The 17,821-nt window shown below is 38.0% G+C and overlaps 1 protein-coding gene across 8 annotated transcripts in view; it reads left to right on the top strand.

Annotated features, from left to right (window-relative positions):
- REDIC1 (regulator of DNA class I crossover intermediates 1) overlaps positions 1 to 17,821 on the top strand; it is a 172,892-nt gene that overhangs the window by 44,488 nt on the left and 110,583 nt on the right. For 7 of the 8 annotated variants that reach the window (XR_011609238.1, XR_011609237.1, XR_011609239.1 and 4 more), the window contains 3 exons: positions 15,369 to 15,901; positions 16,178 to 16,247; positions 17,599 to 17,659. Coding sequence is in view for 5 of the 8 variants with exons in the window: in XM_071071892.1 (XP_070927993.1) it covers positions 15,369 to 15,901; positions 16,178 to 16,247; positions 17,599 to 17,659 (664 nt within the window). In the remaining 3 variants the exon portion in view is untranslated. The remainder of the gene's footprint in view (positions 1 to 15,368; positions 15,902 to 16,177; positions 16,248 to 17,598; positions 17,660 to 17,821) is intronic. The other variant, XM_071071891.1, reaches the window with a different exon arrangement.

The following is a 17,821-nucleotide window of genomic DNA, read 5'->3' as shown; positions in this document are numbered from 1 at the left end:
GTCTTTGCTATTGTGAATAGTGCCGCAATGAACATACGTGTGCATGTGTCTTTATAGCAGCATGATTTATAAACCTTTGGGTATATCCCCAGTAATGGGATGGCTGGGTCATATGGTACATCTAGTTCTAGATCCTTGAGGAATCGCCATACTGTTTTCCATAATGGTTGGACTAGTTTACAATCCCACCACAGTGTAAAAGTGTTCCTATTTCTCCACATCCTCTCCAGCATCTGTTGTTTCCTGACTTTTTAATGATCACCATTCTAACTGGTGTGAGATGGTATCTCATTGTGGTTTTGATTTTCATTTCTCTGATGGCCAGTGATGATGAGCATTTTTTCATGTGTCTGTTGGCTGTATGCATGTCTTCTTTTGAGAAATGTCTGTTCATATACTTTGCCCACTTTTTGATGGGGTTGTTTGTTTTTTTCTTGTAAATTTGTTGGAGTTCTTTGTAGGTTCTGGATATTAGCCCTTTGTCAGATGAGTAGATTGCAAAAATTTTCTCCCATTCTGTAGGTTGCCTGTTCACTCTGATGGTAGTTTCTTTTGCTGTGCAGAAGCTTTTTGGTTTAATTAGATCCCATTTGTCAATTTTGGCTTTTGCTGCCATTGCTTTTGGTGTTTTAGACATGAAGTCTTTGCCCATGCCTGTGTCCTGAATGGTACTACCTAGGTTTTTCTCTAGGGTTTTTATGGTATTAGGGCTAACATTTAAGTCTCTAATCCATCTTGAATTAATTTTCGTATAAGGAGTAAGGAAAGGATCCAGTTTCAGCTTTCTACTTATGGCTAGCCAATTTTCCCAGCACCATTTATTAAATAGGGAATCCTTTCCCCATTTCTTGTTTCTCTCAGGTTTGTCAAAGATCAGATGGCTGTAGATGTGTAGTATTATTTCTGAGGACTCTGTTCTGTTCCATTGGTCTATATCTCTGTTTTGGTACCAGTACCATGCTGTTTTGGTTACTGTAGCCTTGTAGTATAGTTTGAAGTCAGGTAGCGTGATGCCTCCAGCTTTGTTCTTTTGACTTAGGATTGTCTTGGAGATGCGGGCTCTTTTTTGGTTCCATATGAACTTTAAAGCAGTTTTTTCCAATTCTGTGAAGAAACTCATTGGTAGCTTGATGGGGATGGCATTGAATCTATAAATAACCTTGGGCAGTATGGCCATTTTCACCATATTGATTCTTCCTATCCATGAGCATGGTATGTTCTTCCATTTGTTTGTGTCCTCTTTTATTTCACTGAGCAGTGGTTTGTAGTTCTCCTTGAAGAGGTCCCTTACATCCCTTGTAAGTTGTATTCCTAGGTATTTGATTCTCTTTGAAGCAATTGTGAATGGAAGTTCATTCCTGATTTGGCTCTCTGTTTGTCTGTTACTGGTGTATAAGAATGCTTGTGAATTTTGCACATTAATTTTGTATCCTGAGACTTTGCTGAAGTTTCTAAATATAAGATCATGTCATCTGCAAAGAGGGACAATTTGACTTTCCCTTTTCCAGTCTGGATGCCTTTTGTTTCTTTCTCTTGCCTCATTGCTCTAGCTGGGACCTCTAATACTATGTTGAATAGGAGTGGTGAAAGAGCATCCTTGTCTTGTTCTAGTTCTTAGAAGAAAGGCTTTCAGGTTTTTCCCATTCAGTATGATAGCTGTGGGTTTGTCATGGATGACCTTTATTATATTCCGATATGTTCCTTCTATGCTTAGTTTGTTGAACGTTTTTATCATGAATGGGTGTTGAATTTTATTGCATGCTTTTCCTGAATTAATTGGTAGGATAATATAGTTTTTATCCTTCACTCTGTTGATGTTTTATATCACATTGATTGATTTGCATATGTTGAACCATCCTTATATCCCTACGATAATCCACTTGATTATCGTGTATTATCTTTAAGTACTTTTGGATTTGGTTTACTACTGTATTGTTGAGGATTTTTGTGTCTGTTCATCAGGAATATTGGCCTGTAATTTTCTTTTTGTTGTTGTGTCCTTGCCTGGTTTTGATATCAGAGTAATGCTGGCTTCATATAATGCGTTAGGAAGATTTCCTCCTCTTCAATATTTTGTCTAGATGATCGGACTTATGTTGAGAGTGTGGCATTGAAGTCTCCAACTCTTATTGTATTGGTGTCTCTCTCTATTTAGATCTAATAATATTTGCTTTATGAATCTTGATGCTCTAGTGTTAGGTGCATATATATATTTAGAAATGTTATGTCCTCCTGCTGAATTGATCCTTTTATCATTGTATAATGACCTTTGTTTCTTTTAAGTGTTTTTGACTTAAAGCCTTCTCACTTTTGGTTTCCTTTTGTGTGGGATATCTTTTTCCATCCCTTTACTTTTAGTCTATATGTATCTTAACAGATGAATTGAGTTTCTTGTGGGTAGCATATAGTTGTTATATGGTTTCTTATTCATTCGGTGGATCTATATCTTTTAATGGGAAATTTTAATCAGTTTACATTCAAGGTTAGTCTCGATATGTGAGGACTTATTTCTGTCATTTTGTCAATTGTCTTCTGGTTGTGTTTCTTTTGTTCTCTTATTTCTCTCTTATTATTTATCTTAATGGCTTGATTTTCTGGTGTGGTAACATTTGAGTCCTTTTTCTTCATTATTTGTATCTTTGCTCTACTGGTTAGTTTTATCATGCATTTTCATGATGGTAGATATCATCCCTTCACTTTGAGGTGAAAGAATCACCAAGCAATTCTTGTAGGGCAGGTCTAGTGGTGATGAATTGCCTGCTTTCTTTTTCTTTCTTTCTTTTTTTTTTTTTGGCTTGGAAATGTTTTTATTTCTGTTTCATTTTTGAAGCATAGCTTTTCTGGGTATTCCTGTCTCCCAGAATATATAATCCCTTTCTCTCCTGGCCTGTAAGATTTCTGTTAAAAATTCATTGTTAGTCTCTAATAGGAATTCACTTATATATGACCACTTCTCTCTTGTTTTTAGAATTATTCATCTTTGAGTTTTTGTTTATTTATTTATTTGAGATAGAGTCTTGCTCCATCACTCAGGCTGGAGTGTAATGGTGCAATCTCAGCTCACTGCAACCTCTGCCTCCTGGGTTCAATCGATTCTTGTGCCTCAGCCTCCTGAATAACTGGGACCACAGGCGCATGCCGCCACACCCAGCTAAATTTTGTATTTTGGATTTTCGCCATGTTGGCCATGCTGGTCTTGAACTCCTGACTGCAGGTGATCTGCCCACTTCAGCCTCCCAAAGTGCTGGGATTACAGGCATGAACCACTGCGCCCGAGCTGTCTTTGACTTTTGACAGTTTGACTATAATGTGGTGGGAGATGAGAGCTTTTTGGGTTGTATTTTGGGATCTTTTAGTTATCTGGATATCTAAATTTCTTGCTAGTCTTGGGAAGTTTTCAGCTATTATTTTATCAAATAGGTTTTCTATACTATTAAACTTTTCTTCACCTTTTGGGACCCTCAACATCTGAATATTTTGTCACTTTATGGTGTCTCATATGTCACGTCTTTCTACATTTCTTCTTCTTCTTTGTTTTTTTTTTAAAAGACCTATCTTTAAGTTCTGAAACTCTTCTGTTTGATCTAATCTATTAATGCTCTTGATTGTATTTTTCATTTCATTCATTGACTTTTTCAGTTCCAGGACTTCTTTTTTGTGATATCTCTCTGTGAATTTCTCATTTATATTCTAAATTGTTTTGCTGATTTCTTTGATTTTTTTTATCTGTGTTCTTTGTTATCTCACTTAGCTTCTTTTATATCATGATTTTGAATTCTTTTTCAGGTATTTCATAAATTTCTTTTTTGTTAAAATCTGTTGTTGGAGAATTATTGTGTTCTTTTGAAGGTGCCATATTTCCTTGCTTTTTCATGTTTGTGTTCTTTTATTGATATATGTGCACCAGATGTAATAGTTTCTTCTTCTGATTTTTTGGATTGGCTTTCATAGGGGAAGACTTTTTCCTGTAGGTGTATCCATAAAGTTGGTTGGGTAGGACACTTGGATTTTGATTCTGGATACATGCAGTAATGTAGTCTTTGTATAATTTCTTCAACTGTACACACTGTCAGTGCTGATTTCCTCATTGACTTAGGCCACAAAATTGTTAGAGGAGGCTGTGGTGAGATTTTTCTGGGGATGGAGTGCCAGGTGGGACAGTCTTTTGGCCCCAGTGGTGGCAGTTGCATACTGAGTATGACTGTTCTTGGGTCTCTAAATAGCATGTTTATGTGCTGGCATTGACAGATCCAGGTGGGCCAATTCTTGGTCCTCCTGGCAGCTTACTCAGGTTCTGGTTGCGGTAGTGGCAGACCAGGTGGGTGGGTAAGTCTTTGGGCCCCTATACAGTGTATGTGGTGTGGGTGATGATAGTCATGGTGGTGGGACGGACAACCCTCAGGTTTCTAGGTGGCATTTGTTGGCGATAGTGGTAGCTTTGACAGGTTGGGCTAGCTAGCCTCCTGGGTGGTGTGAGTGTGTGGGTGCTGGCAGGGTAGCAGCAGGCTGGGCAAGCCCATTTTCAAGCCCTGGGAAGGAATGCACAGATGCCAGCTGTGGTTGATGGATGGGGCAATCTCCAGGCCTCTGCATGGGTAGGTTGGGCACTGGTGGCAGGTTTTCTGGGTCTGTTGTTAGACTCAGGTAGTGTGCACATGTACCTGGGGCAACTGATGGAGTAAGATGATCCCCAGACCCCCAGGTGGTATGCTTGGGCACTGGGGCTAGTGCTAGGTGAGGCAGACCTCTTCTTAAGTCCTTACAATGGTGTACATGGGCACAGGCTATGGTGGGTGTGGCAGGACAAGCCCCAGGACTCTGGAAGGCATGCTAGGGCACTGGAGGTGGCAGGTGGTGTGGGGCTGTTATTAAGCCCCCTGGTGGTATATGTGTGTGCATCGGGGTGGCTGATGGTGCAAGACAATTCCTGGGGCCTCAAGCATCATGCTTGGACTTGGCGGATGCAGGGGTGTGTGGAAGGAATGGTGCCAGGCTGGGTGGGCCTGTCCTCAGGCCCCCTGATGGTGCATGGGTGTAGCCTGTAGTGAACAGGGCAGGCTAGTCCCCAGTGCTTGAGCAGTATGCCTGGGTAGCAGTGGCAGCAGAAGCAGTGGGTGGGGAAAGCCTGTCTTCAGGGGCCTGCAAGTGTGAGGTGGCTCTGCTGCTAGGGGGAGACAATTTCTACCTTTGGTAGCTGCCTGAGGCAGGCAGATTTAAGGCCCTGGGTAGAGCATGCTTTGACCCTTGGCAGTGGCAGTTGGTGGGGAGAACCTATCTTCAGCGCATGTACAAGTGTGTGGCTGCCCTGTAACTGGGGGAGCTATAAGTGATAGCAGTCCCAGGCTGGCAGGTTTCTGTCTCTGGGGAGCACATGTTGTGGCACCCTTTGTACCAGGGGTAGTCTTCCTGGTGTGCTATACCACCTTTTTCCTAGTGTGCAGGACACTGTGGGCTAGAGTACTAGGGGGCTGTGCTGGTCCACAGGGTCCAACTGGTGTCTTACTGCTGCACCCATCTAGGCAGACATGGGAAAATGTCAGTGGGGCTCCAGGGATATGTAGATGCAAGGGTTTTTGAGCCCTGGGGCAGGATACCATCTGTTGGGGCCAGGGTATCAAATGATGCTCTGAAGCAGCTGCTTCGGATTTGAGGTTTGTGTGGGACCTGGCATTAACTCCCTTACTACAGCAGTGCCATCTTTGGGGACCTTCCCATTCCATTCTCAGAGCCCATGGGGGTTGAGGGACTCTAATGTGACCAGGATTATAGGAGTCTGTGATAAGAATGTAGACTGCTGGGGATCTCTCATTTAACCTTTCCCCACACTGGGGAGCCTCTCCTGGCTCTGCTGTTGTAGGGAGGCTAAGCCATCTGCATAGCCTCCCTCTCCTTCTGTGCCCCAGGTGTTTCCTGTCACTTCTATGAATTCCAGTGTGCTCTCTTTCATATTCTCTTTGATGTGTGACTATCTACTGACTACTTTGATTCTTTGTGGAAAAGTGTCCTATGCCTCGAGTCAGCCATCTTGAAACTATCCTCCAGTTTTTAAATTTTATTAGTTAGTAGGGTCAGTCTGGCCCCTGTTATTTCATTTTAGTCAGATGGAGATCCTGAAATTCATTCTTCAGGAGATTCATTGAGAAGTCAGACTGCTGTTTTCCAAGGCAAAATGTCAATTTTACTTTTGTGCTCAGGACATTTATTTCAATGATGTCTTATTGTTCTTTTCAAGAGCAAGGCTCTGCATAATCTGGGCCCTTTTGTACTTTATAGCTGTAGGTCATAAGTGTTCTTTCATTGATTCTATTCCAGCTTTACCCTCTTCTGTTTCTCAAACATGCTGCAAATTTTGCATTTCTACTTTTTATCCAGTATGCTTATTCCTGTTTTCATGTATCTAACCATTCTGTATCGTTAGTGTATTTATCACTTCCTTACTCTAGTGACTTTCCTCACCAAAGTGTCTGAAACACGACCTCCAACACAAGGCATCCCATCATGTGATCTGGTAGTACTTGTAATTAGCTTTTATATTTGTTTACTTCTTTGTTTCTTAACCACTGTATTTGTTAGTGGTTCATTTTCTTTTATTTGTTTATTATCATCCTTCACTAGACTATAACCTCTGTTGTCTCCCTACTACATAATAGACACATTAAATATTTGTTGAATACACATAAAAAGCTTATTTAGATAATGAATGTTTTTATTAAAATTTTAGTCCATAATTTTTAATGAATTTTATATTTATAGGAAAACATAAATTATTTAAAAAGTTGAACTGACTTGTCTTAATTCTTTTCAGTTTTTTAGGATAATTGCTTTCTGTCATCTCTAGAAGTAAGAATCCTTCCCAACTTTAGTTCCCAAATCAGAAGCCATCTGCCTAAGTTTTCTCAAGCAGAAGAATCTCTTCTTACCTCCATTTACTGTTTTAGCATTTGACTGTAGGATAATACCTGTCACTTTGTAATTTTTTTCTTCCTCTTTTATACTGTAACTTTCTTGTTGGCAATAACTACTCTACATTTCTCTATTGTCCACATCTCTTAGTGATTCCACTGAGTCAGATGCTTAAAGTACCCTTTAAAAATCATGATTTTGGAAAATGGCAGATAGGAGACAGGGCTAGTATGCAGCTCCCACTTGGACAGAACAGCATGTGAAGACTCACATCATGAACTTTTACTCCAAAAAGTACTGCAGAAACATACCAGGAAAATCAAAAGAATTCAAAGACCCTTTGAAAGATGTGGCTTGCTCTGCAACTCCATGAGACAGCCAAAAAATTCAGTTCCCAAAGTGTGAGGGGGGGGATAGCTTGCTTCCAAACACATGTCTCTACTGGGGAACCAGAAAATCCAGATTACGGGAGAAGGATTTAACCTTGCCTAGAGATGAAATGGAAGTAGGGAGCTAAGTGAAATATAAAAGTAGAAGAAGCAGCTGGAAGAGCCCTGTAGGCACTCCTTGTCCCCAGTTTGAGCTCAGGGAAGCCATGCCTGGCCTTCTCTCACAGGGGTCCTTGGGGAAGATACCCAGTGGAATTGAGGAGGGGCCACAGGGTGAAAGAAGCTTCTAATTGAACTCTGTAATAATTTTGACTAAACATGAATTTTCATGAGCAGAATCTTGGCGGAGGGGTGCAAATGGGAAGTGCAGATATGAGTGCAGAAGCTGCAGCCAGCAGTGTGGGTAGACAGGGAGCGGCAAGACCTGGGAGCCCTGGTTGCTTTCTTAGTGGGGAGGCTTATAGCCTGGAGCACGATCTCAGCACTGTGTGCCCCCTGCCTGGATGTAAACTTGGCATTGTTGGTGGGCATGGTGAGAGTGAATCAGGCTTTACTCACTGTGTGGGAGCTGGGAGAAGCCTATCACTAGAGGCTTTCTCTCAGTGATAAACTGTATGATGCAGCAGAGGTAGCCATTATCCTCTGTGGAACATAACTTCATTGGCCTGAGAACCACCCCCATCCCCCACAGTGGCTGAAGCAAGCACTGCCCAAGGAGGGTCTGAGCACACACCTTTCTAACTCTGCCTTTACCTGATTTTTTTTCCCCTCACTCTGGTAGCCAAAGACAAAAGACATAAACTCTTGGGAACTCTATGGCCCCACCTATCGCTTGAGAAACCTGAAAATTTATCTTGGCCAATGTAGGGCAAACTTTTATACCCCTTCCACTACCACAGGTGGTGCTCTCTTGAAAGTGCCACCTCTGGACTGGAGGCCAGCCAACTCATTCCATTACAGCAACTCAGAACAAGCCTGCTCCAAAGGAGGAGAAAATAACAGCTAATTCTACCATGTGCAACATCCTGGCTATCCAGAGGTCCTGAGTCTGTTCATGTGACAGCTTCACCACTAGCATAAGCAGCATTTGAGAAAACCAGTGCACTAAACAAAACCACAACCAAGGACTCTCACAGAGTCCATATCACTCCCCTGCCACCTCCACTGCAGCAGGTGCTGGTATCCATGGCCGGGAGACCTGAAGATGGATCACATCATCACATCACAGGACTCTTTGCAGACATTCCCCAGCACCACCCTGGAGTCTGATAGCCTCGCTGGGTGGCTAGACCCAATCACTGCAGTCTGGCTCACATGCAGCCCCACCCGTAGGGGAAGGGGGAGAGCACCACATCAAAGGCTCACCCTGTGGGACAAAAGAATCTGAACAGCAGCCCTTGTGTTCCAGATCTTTCCACTGAAACAGTGCCCCCAAATGACAAGGAACCAGAGAAGTAATTCTGGTACTATGACAAAACAAGTTTCTGTAACACCCCCAAAAGACCACACTAAGCTCTCCAGCAGTGGATCCAAACCAAGAAGAAATCTCTGAATTGCCAGATAAAGAATTCAGAAGGTTTATTAATATGCTACTCAGGGAGGTACTAGAAAAAGGAGAACACCAACTTAAGGAAATTAAAAAAAAAAAAAAAAGATATGGATGAAAAGGTCTCCAGAGAAATAGATGTCATAAAGAAAATACAATTACACTTCTGTAAGTGAAAGATGCATTTAGAGAAATACAAAATACACTGGAAAGTTTCAACAATAGAATCGAACAAGTAGAAAGAACTTGAGTTTGAAGACAAGGCTTTTGAATTAACCCAATCCAGTAAAGACAAAGAAAAACTAATTAATAAAAAATAAATGAACAAAGCCTTCAAGAAATTTGGGATTATGGTAAACAACCAAACATAAGAATAATCAGTGTTCCTGAGGAAGAAGAGAAATCTACAAGTTTGGAAAACTTATTTGAGGGAATAATCAAGGATAACTTCCCTAGTCTTACTAGAGATCTAGATATTCAAATACAAGAAGCTCAAAGAACACCCAGGAAATTCATCACAAAAAGATAATCACCTAGGCACATAGTCATCAAGTTATCTAAAGTCAAGGCAAAGGAAAGAATTTTAAGAACTGTGAGGCAAAAGCGTCAGGTAACCTACAAAGGAAAACCTGTAAGATTAACAAGAGATTTCTCAGCAGTAACCCTACAAGCCAGAAGGGATTGGGATCCTATCTCTTTAGCCTCCTTAAACAAAGTAATTAAAAGCCAATAATTTTATATCCATTGAAACTAAGCTTCATAATGTGAGATAAAGTATTTTTCAGACAAACATATGCTGAGAGAATTCACCACTACCAAGCCAGCACTACAAGAAATGCTAAAAGGAGTTCTAAATTTTGAAATAAAACCATAAAATATACCAAAATGGAACCTCCTTAAAGCATAAATTTCACAGGGCTTGTAAAACAATAACTGAAAAAAAACACCAAGATATCCAGGCAACAACTAAATGATGAATAGAAAAGTACTTCACATCTCAGTACTAACATTGAATATAAATGGCCTAAATGCTCCACCTAAGAGATACAGAATGTCAGAATGAGTAAAAATCCATCCACCAAGTATCTGTTGTCTTCAAGAGACTCATGTAACACATAAGAACTCACATAAACTTAACGTGGAGAGGTGGAAAAAGATATTCCATGCAAACAGAAACCAAAAGTAAAGACAAAGAAGGACATTATATAATGATGAAAGGATTAGTACAACAGGAAAATGTCACAATCCTAAATATACATGCACCTAACATAGGAGCTCCCAAATTTATAAAACAATTACTACTAGACCTAAGAAATGAGATAGATGGCAAATAATAGTGGGGGATTTCAGTACTCCACTGACAACATTAGAGAGGTCATCAGGACAAAAAGTCAACAAAGAAACAAGGGGCTTAAACTGTACCCTCGAACAAATACACTTAACAGGTATTTACAGTATATTGTACCCAAAAACTGCAGAATATACATTCTTTTCATCAGTATATGGAACATTCTCCAAGATAGACCATATGATAGGCTGCAAAACAAGTCTCAGTAAATTTAAGAAAACAAATTATATCAAGTACTCTCTCAGATCACAGTGGGATAAAATTGGAAATCAACTCCAGAAGGAACCCTGAAAACTGTACGAATACATGGAAATTAAATAATCTGCTCCTAAATGATCTTTAGGTCAACAATGAAATCAAAACAGAAATCCAAACATTCTTTGAACTGAACAGTAGTAGTGACATAACCTATCAACATCTCTGGAATACAGCAAAAGTGGTGCTAAGAGGAAAGTTAATAGCATTAAATGCCTACACCAAAAAGTCTGGAAATGCACAATAGACAATCTAAGGTCACACCTCAAGGAACTAGAGAAACAAGAACAAACCAAGCCCAAACCCAGCAGAAGAAAAGAAATACAAAGATCAGAGCAGAACAAACAGAAAAAACAATACAAAAGATAAATGAAATGAAAAGCTGGTTCTTTAAAAAGATAAAATTGATAGACCATTAGCAAGATTAACGAAGAACAGAGAAGACCCAAATAAGCTCAATTAGAAACAAAATGGGAGATATTATAACTGATACTACAGAAATACAAACGATTATTCAAGGCTACTATGAACACCTTTACACATACAAATTAGAACACCTACAGGAGATTGATAAATTCCTAGAAATATACAACCCTCCAAGATCAAACCAGGAAGAAACAGAAACTCTGAACAGACCAATGGCAAGTAGTGAGATTGCAATGGTAATTTTAAAACTTACCAACAAAAGAAAAAGTCTGGGACCAGATGGATTCACAGCTGAATTTTATCAGCCATTCAAAGAAGAATTGGTACCAATCCTACTGAAACTATTCCAAAAGATAAAGAGAGAATCCCCCCTAAATCATTTTGTGAAGCTAGTATCACCCTAATACCAAAACCAGGAAAAGGCATAACAAAAAAAAAAAAAAAAAAAAAAAAAAAAGGAAAACTACAGACCAATATTCCTGATGAACATAGATGCAGAAATCCTCAACAAAATACTAGCTAACTGAATCCAACAGCATATCCAAAAGATAATACATCATGATCAAGTGAGTTTCATACCAGGGATGCAGGGATGGTTTAACATACATAAGTCAATAAATATACACTATATAAACGGAATTAAAAACAACAATTATATGATCATTTCAATAGATGCAGAAAAGCATTTTACAAAATCTAGCATTACTTTATGATTAAAACCCTCAGCGAAATCAGCATAAAAGGGTCATACCTTAAGATAATAAAAGCCATCTATGACAGACCCACAGCTAGCATTATACTGAATGGGGGAAAGTTGAAAGCATTTCCCCCCAGAACTGGAACAAGACAAGGTGCCCATTTTCACCACTTCTATTCTCATGGTACTGGAAGTCCTAGCCAGAACAATGAGACAAGAGTTCACCACTTCTGTTTGACATAGTACTGGAAGTCCTAGCCAGAGCAATCAGACAAGAGAAGGAAATTAAGGGCATCCAAATAGATAAAGAGGGACTCAAACTGTTGCTGTTCACCAATGACATAATAGTATACCTAGAAAACCCTAAAGACTCATCCAAAAAGCTCCTAGATATGATAAATGAACTCAGTAAAGTTTCAGGGTACAAAATCAATGTACACAATGCAGTAGCACTATACATCAGCATTGACTAAGCTGAGAATCAAATCAAGAACTCAACCCCTTTTACAACAGCTGCAAAAAATAAAATACTTAGAAATATACCTAACCAAGGAGGTGAAAGATCTCTACAAGAAAAACTAGAAACACTTCTTAAAGAAATCATAGATGACACAAACAAATGGAACCACATCCCATGCTCATGGATGTGTAGAATCAATATTGTAAAAATGACCATACTACCAAAAGCAATCTATCAATTCAGTGCAATTCCCATCAAAATACCACCATCATTCTTTGCAGAACTAGGAAAAAATCCTAAAATTCATATGGACCCCCAAAAACCCCACAGAGCCAAAGCAAGACTAAGCAAAAAGAACAAATCTGGAGGCATCACATTACCTGACTTCAAACTATACTAGAGGACTATAGTTACCAAAACAGCATGGCAGTGGTATAAAAATAGGTATGTGGACAGATGGAACAGAATAGAGAACCCAGAAATAAAGCCAAATACTTAAAGTCAGCTGATCTTCGACAAAGCAAACCAAAACATAAAGTGGGGAAAGAACACCCTATTCAACAAATGGTGCTGGGATAGTTGGCAAGCCCCATGTAGTATGAAACTGGATCCTCATCTCACCTTATATAAAAATCAAGTCAAGATTGATCAAAAACTTTAAGACATGAAGCCATAAAAATTCTAGAAGATAGCATTGGAAAAACTCTTCTAGACATTGGCTTAGGCGAAGAGTTCATGACCAAGAACCAAAAGCAAATACAACAAAAACAAAAATAAACAAATGGGACCTAATTAAAACAAAAATCTGCACAGCAAAAGAAGTAATCAGCAAAGTAAACAGACAACCCAGAAAGTGGGAGAAAATCTTCCCAAGCTATGCATCTGACAAAGGACTAATATCCAAAATCTACAAGGAACTCAAACAAATCAGCAAGAACAAAAGAAGTAATATCATCAAAAATGGGCTAAGTACATGAATAGACAATTTGCAAAAGAAGATATACAAATGGTCAACAGACATATGAAAAAATGCTCAACATCACTAAAGATGGAGGAAATGCAAATCAAAACCACAGTGCAATAACCATCTTACTCCTACAAGAATGGTCATAATTTAAAAATGAAAAAATAATAGAGTTTGGCATGGATGTGGTGAAAAGGGAATACTTTTACACTGCTGGTGGATATGTAAACTAGTACAACCAGTAAGGAAAACAGTATGGAGACTCCTTAAAGAACTAAAAGTGGAACTACCATTTGATCCAGCAATCCCACTACTGGGTATTTACCCAGAGGAAAATCAGTCATATGAAAAAGACACTTACATGTGCATGTTTATGGCAGCACAATTCACAACTGCAAAAATATGGAACCAGCCTAAATGCCTATCAACCAATGAGTGGGTGAAGAAAATACACACACACACACATATACACACACACAATGGAATACTACTCAGCCGTAAAAAGGAATGAAATTATGGCATTCACAGCAACCTGGATGGAGTTGGAAACCATTATTCTAACTGAAGTAACTCAGGAATGGAAAACCAAACATTGTTATGTTCTCACTTATAAGTGGAAGCTAAGCTTTGAGGACACAAAGGCATAAGATTGATATAATGGGCCTGGCTTGGTGGCCCACACCTATAATCACAGCACTTTGGGAGGCCGAAGCGGGGGGATCACCTGAGGTCAGGAGTTTGAGATCAGCCTGGCCAACATGGTGAAACCCTGTCTCTACTAAAAATATAAAAATCAGCCAGGCTGATTTTTGATTAAAAAATGTAATGATACAAAAATCATTACAGTTGTGTGGTGGCACACACCTGTAATCCCAGCTAGTCAGGAGGCTGAGGCAGGAGAATTGCTTGAACTCAGGAAGAAAAGGTTGCAGTGGTCCAAGATTGCACTACTGCACACCAGCCTGGATGAAAAGAGCAAAACTCCGTCTCACACACACACACACACACACACACACACAAAAGATTGATATAATGGATTCTGGGGACTCCGGTAGAGGGTAGGGGAGGGGTGAGGGATAAAAGACTACACATTGGGTACAGTGTACACTGCTCGCGTAATGAGTGCACCAAAATCTCAGAAATCACCACTAAAGAACTTATTCATGTAACCAAACACCATCTGTTTCCCAAAAACTATTCAAAGAATAATAATAATAAAAAAGATTTACATTTATAGTGTGCTTAATATCTTATAAAGTACACTTACCTCTATTCTTTTATGTAGAGTAACAGATATTTTCCTTATGTTAATGGTGTATATTAGTGCATAGTATATACTATGTCTTTTGGTATAGCAAAATAACGTCATTCTGTTTAAAACACCAGTAAGGCCCTCATTGAGAAACAATGTTGGATCATGAGCTGTGAACATTCATGGGTAAAACATTAATTTCTCTCTTTAACAACAAACTGAGCTCTTTTATCTCTCTGTTGCCAATACATGGCCTAGTACCTGAAACAGAGTAGGTGATCATCAAATATTTGATAAATAACTTAAAAATAAGACTGGAAATCAGAGTTTTAGCAATCTGTGTGTGTGTGTGTGTGTGTGTGTGTGTGTTTTCTAAGTTTTTTGATACCTCCAACCTCTGGAACAACTCACTTCCAAATAAATTTGTAGATAGTCACTGATAATAAAATAAGAACCATCTTGATTTGTAATTATTTTCCATGATAGCTTTGATTCTTGTACACAAATTGGACTTAACCTAGAATTATTATTTCTGCATTAGAATAGAACTTACAAGCTATCTAATTCATCAAATTAGTTTTTATCTAATTCTCCTTATCTCTTGGTTTTATTACTTATATACACATTTGTATTTATATTGCTTTTCCTTGGGAACTTTATAATTGTTTTTATATCCATATTAGGTTGAAAAATATGTTATAATGTCTCATAACTATTTGATTTTATATTTTAACATTGATGATAAATTTTCTCTGCACAGTCTTCAAAACATCTTTCTCTGGTTAAATGGAACAGCAGTGACATATAATCGTTGTCTAGTTTATTCTTTAGATTTTATTACAGAAGATATACTATAGGTTGGTCATGTTTTAATTAAACCACATGCTAACATTTCATGTTGTAATAAAAAACTGACTGTAGATTATTTTTATACTCAATAAGTCATTAGAAGAGCACATTAGACAAATTTTCACCCAAAGCAATATTATTTATTTAAATATAAAAATAAAAACATGGTCTAGGTAAATGTTAGTAGCAACTCAATATGTCCTCTTAAGAATTGAAAGTAAGTGTTTCTAAATGCAAATAATCCTGCTTTTCTTGCTAAATATGTTTTTGTTTTTCCAGAAGTCTAGGAAATAGGAATTTACTTACTAAATGCCCTGCTGTAATTATGGATGAAGATTGTAGAAGCATGGATGAAATAGGACAGTCAGACTACATTACTGAAAAACACTCCATACAGCATATTTGGAGGAAAAATGGAAAGAAAGTTTCAAATTTTCTTGAAGATGTGAACCAGTCTACTCCTAACTTTCTATCAGAGAATTCTGACTCTTTTGTTAGTCAAAATATGATCAATGTATTAAACATAGATCAGCAAAAGATAAAGAAAACATTTAACAAGTGTGATTATGATAGTATGGGAGATATTTGTGTAGCCACTCATTCTGATAAAAACCGTGTCACTGACAGATGCATTAGAAACATTTTTACAGTTCCAGAGTTGACTTTTAGTAATTCAACTTTGAATAAAACAAGTTATCCAGAAAAATGTCAGCCAAACAAGAAGAATCAGAGAGAGTACAATAAAAATGAAAGAAATGATCTTAGTACATCTTTTGAGAACGATTACTACCCAAGCAGCTCTGAAAGAAAAGGTTGGTATTGTACATGGAAAATGTAATTACATATTCTTTTTTCTTTCAGTTTTAATATATATATTTGTATATCTATATACGCACACATCTATATATTTGTATGTGTGTTTATGTGTTTGGAAGAAAATGAAACCAAAAATAGAATGGCTTCCTATCATATAACATTGTGGACCAGTGGTTTTCCTCTGTACATGTCATGTTAATATTCTTTGAATTAAAAAAATGAAAATAGACTATGCTAAATTTTTAACTCAGTGCATACTTTTATTTTTTAAGGAAAACTTGAAAATGATTACCAAGAGAGGACACCACAGAAAAGTATTCAGAAATATCCAGCAAACTCTATGTAAGTTTTTAGGGAAATCTGGGGAATACAAATCAGGAACTAGTATGATGCATGATGAAGGTTGAATTGATGCAAAGTGAGGTAGGCGTATTGCCATCTGAGGGTGGGCAGGCAACTTGTCTCAAAGCAGTCTTACCAGGAGTTGTAGTGTTGATAATATCACCCCAGTTGAGAGTGTGGTGCTCATATTTACCAGCTCCCAAATACTTTCTTATCTGAATATTAGTGTTGATTAGGTTTGAGGAAATTGACTTAATGCATCCAAGAAACTCATATCTGCCAGAATATCAATTTATTAACTTAAAGTAATAAATAGAAAGGGAACATGTATAGGAAGTCTGACATGAAAAAGCATGTTTTCTTACTTTCAGACAGCTCTCAATGGGAAGGTTTCTTGCTTGGTTGGTATAGGATCACTACAGGGAGTGATAGAATTCAGATGTTAGTGGCATAAGGAAGCATATCAGCAGTTTATAGGACAGTGTACATTTTAGGGATAGAGCACTCTCCTCATTGCCAACATTTACCTCTCAGAGACTCCATGTTTTCTCTGTGTTCAAGATTACAATCTCCTCTACCCATACATTGAAAACAATTATGTTACACCAGATTTTTCTTTCTCTTCTTGCAGCTGGTGTACAAAATGTTCTGAATTTAAGGAGATTTTTACACTCATCCATTATGTGTTGATATTAAATTTATTCCTTAGAGTTTGGAAGCTGCCTTCCAGACTTTTGTGAATACTGGCCTGCAATTATAAGTAACTAAAGAAAACTTTATTTTAGCTACTAGTTTCTGAATAGTCCTAACTTTCTTGGTAATAATTGCAATTTAGACAAATCTTTCTGATTGGAAATCGTGAACTAGAATAAATTTTTATTTTGGAAATGATTTCTTGTGGAGTTATTAAAAATATTGATTGATAAAAAGATGTAATTTTAGTGGGATTGGCACATACACATTAATTAAAACATAGATTTACAAAACATTTCATAAAATTGACAACTTTGTATCTTTGTTGTTAAATCTCCCAATATCTAGAAATTTATGAGTGAAAAAATCATGTTAGGCCTTGAGTTTTAAATGTACCTTATGAAAGCAATTTAGAACATGGTTCTCAATCCTGACTGCAGGTCCAGATTACTTGAGGGAGTGATTTTAAACTATAGAATACCAAGTTTGACCTGCACATAATAGGTGGGCTCTTTGGCCTGGAGCTTATGAATCTTTATTTTTAAGAAAGCTTCCCATATAATTCCGATCTGAAGCCAAGTTTGGGAACTCTAATTTAGAACATTAATTCCCAGAGGGAATACAACAAACTTTAATACTGTGTATTTATAATCCTTAGGGGAAATATACCTTCAGAAGAATTGCACTATAAGCAGTCATGGGACTTTGGACTTGATGAGGTAAAGCACAGTCTCACATTATGTTCTCAATTAAGTCAGTTTGTATTACCATATCGTATTACTGTATTTAGCGTTCACTTTGATTTAAGGTTAGCATTTATTCATTAATTTTTTGGGATGGACTCTTTGTCTTACACTTTTTTATTCTGAGGAAATTATATT

The sequence above is a fragment of the Macaca nemestrina genome, chromosome 10 (genome assembly GCF_043159975.1).
Source record: "Macaca nemestrina isolate mMacNem1 chromosome 10, mMacNem.hap1, whole genome shotgun sequence".
NCBI classification, from domain to species: domain Eukaryota; kingdom Metazoa; phylum Chordata; class Mammalia; order Primates; family Cercopithecidae; genus Macaca; species Macaca nemestrina.
This window is presented reverse-complemented; position numbering and strand designations above follow the sequence as displayed.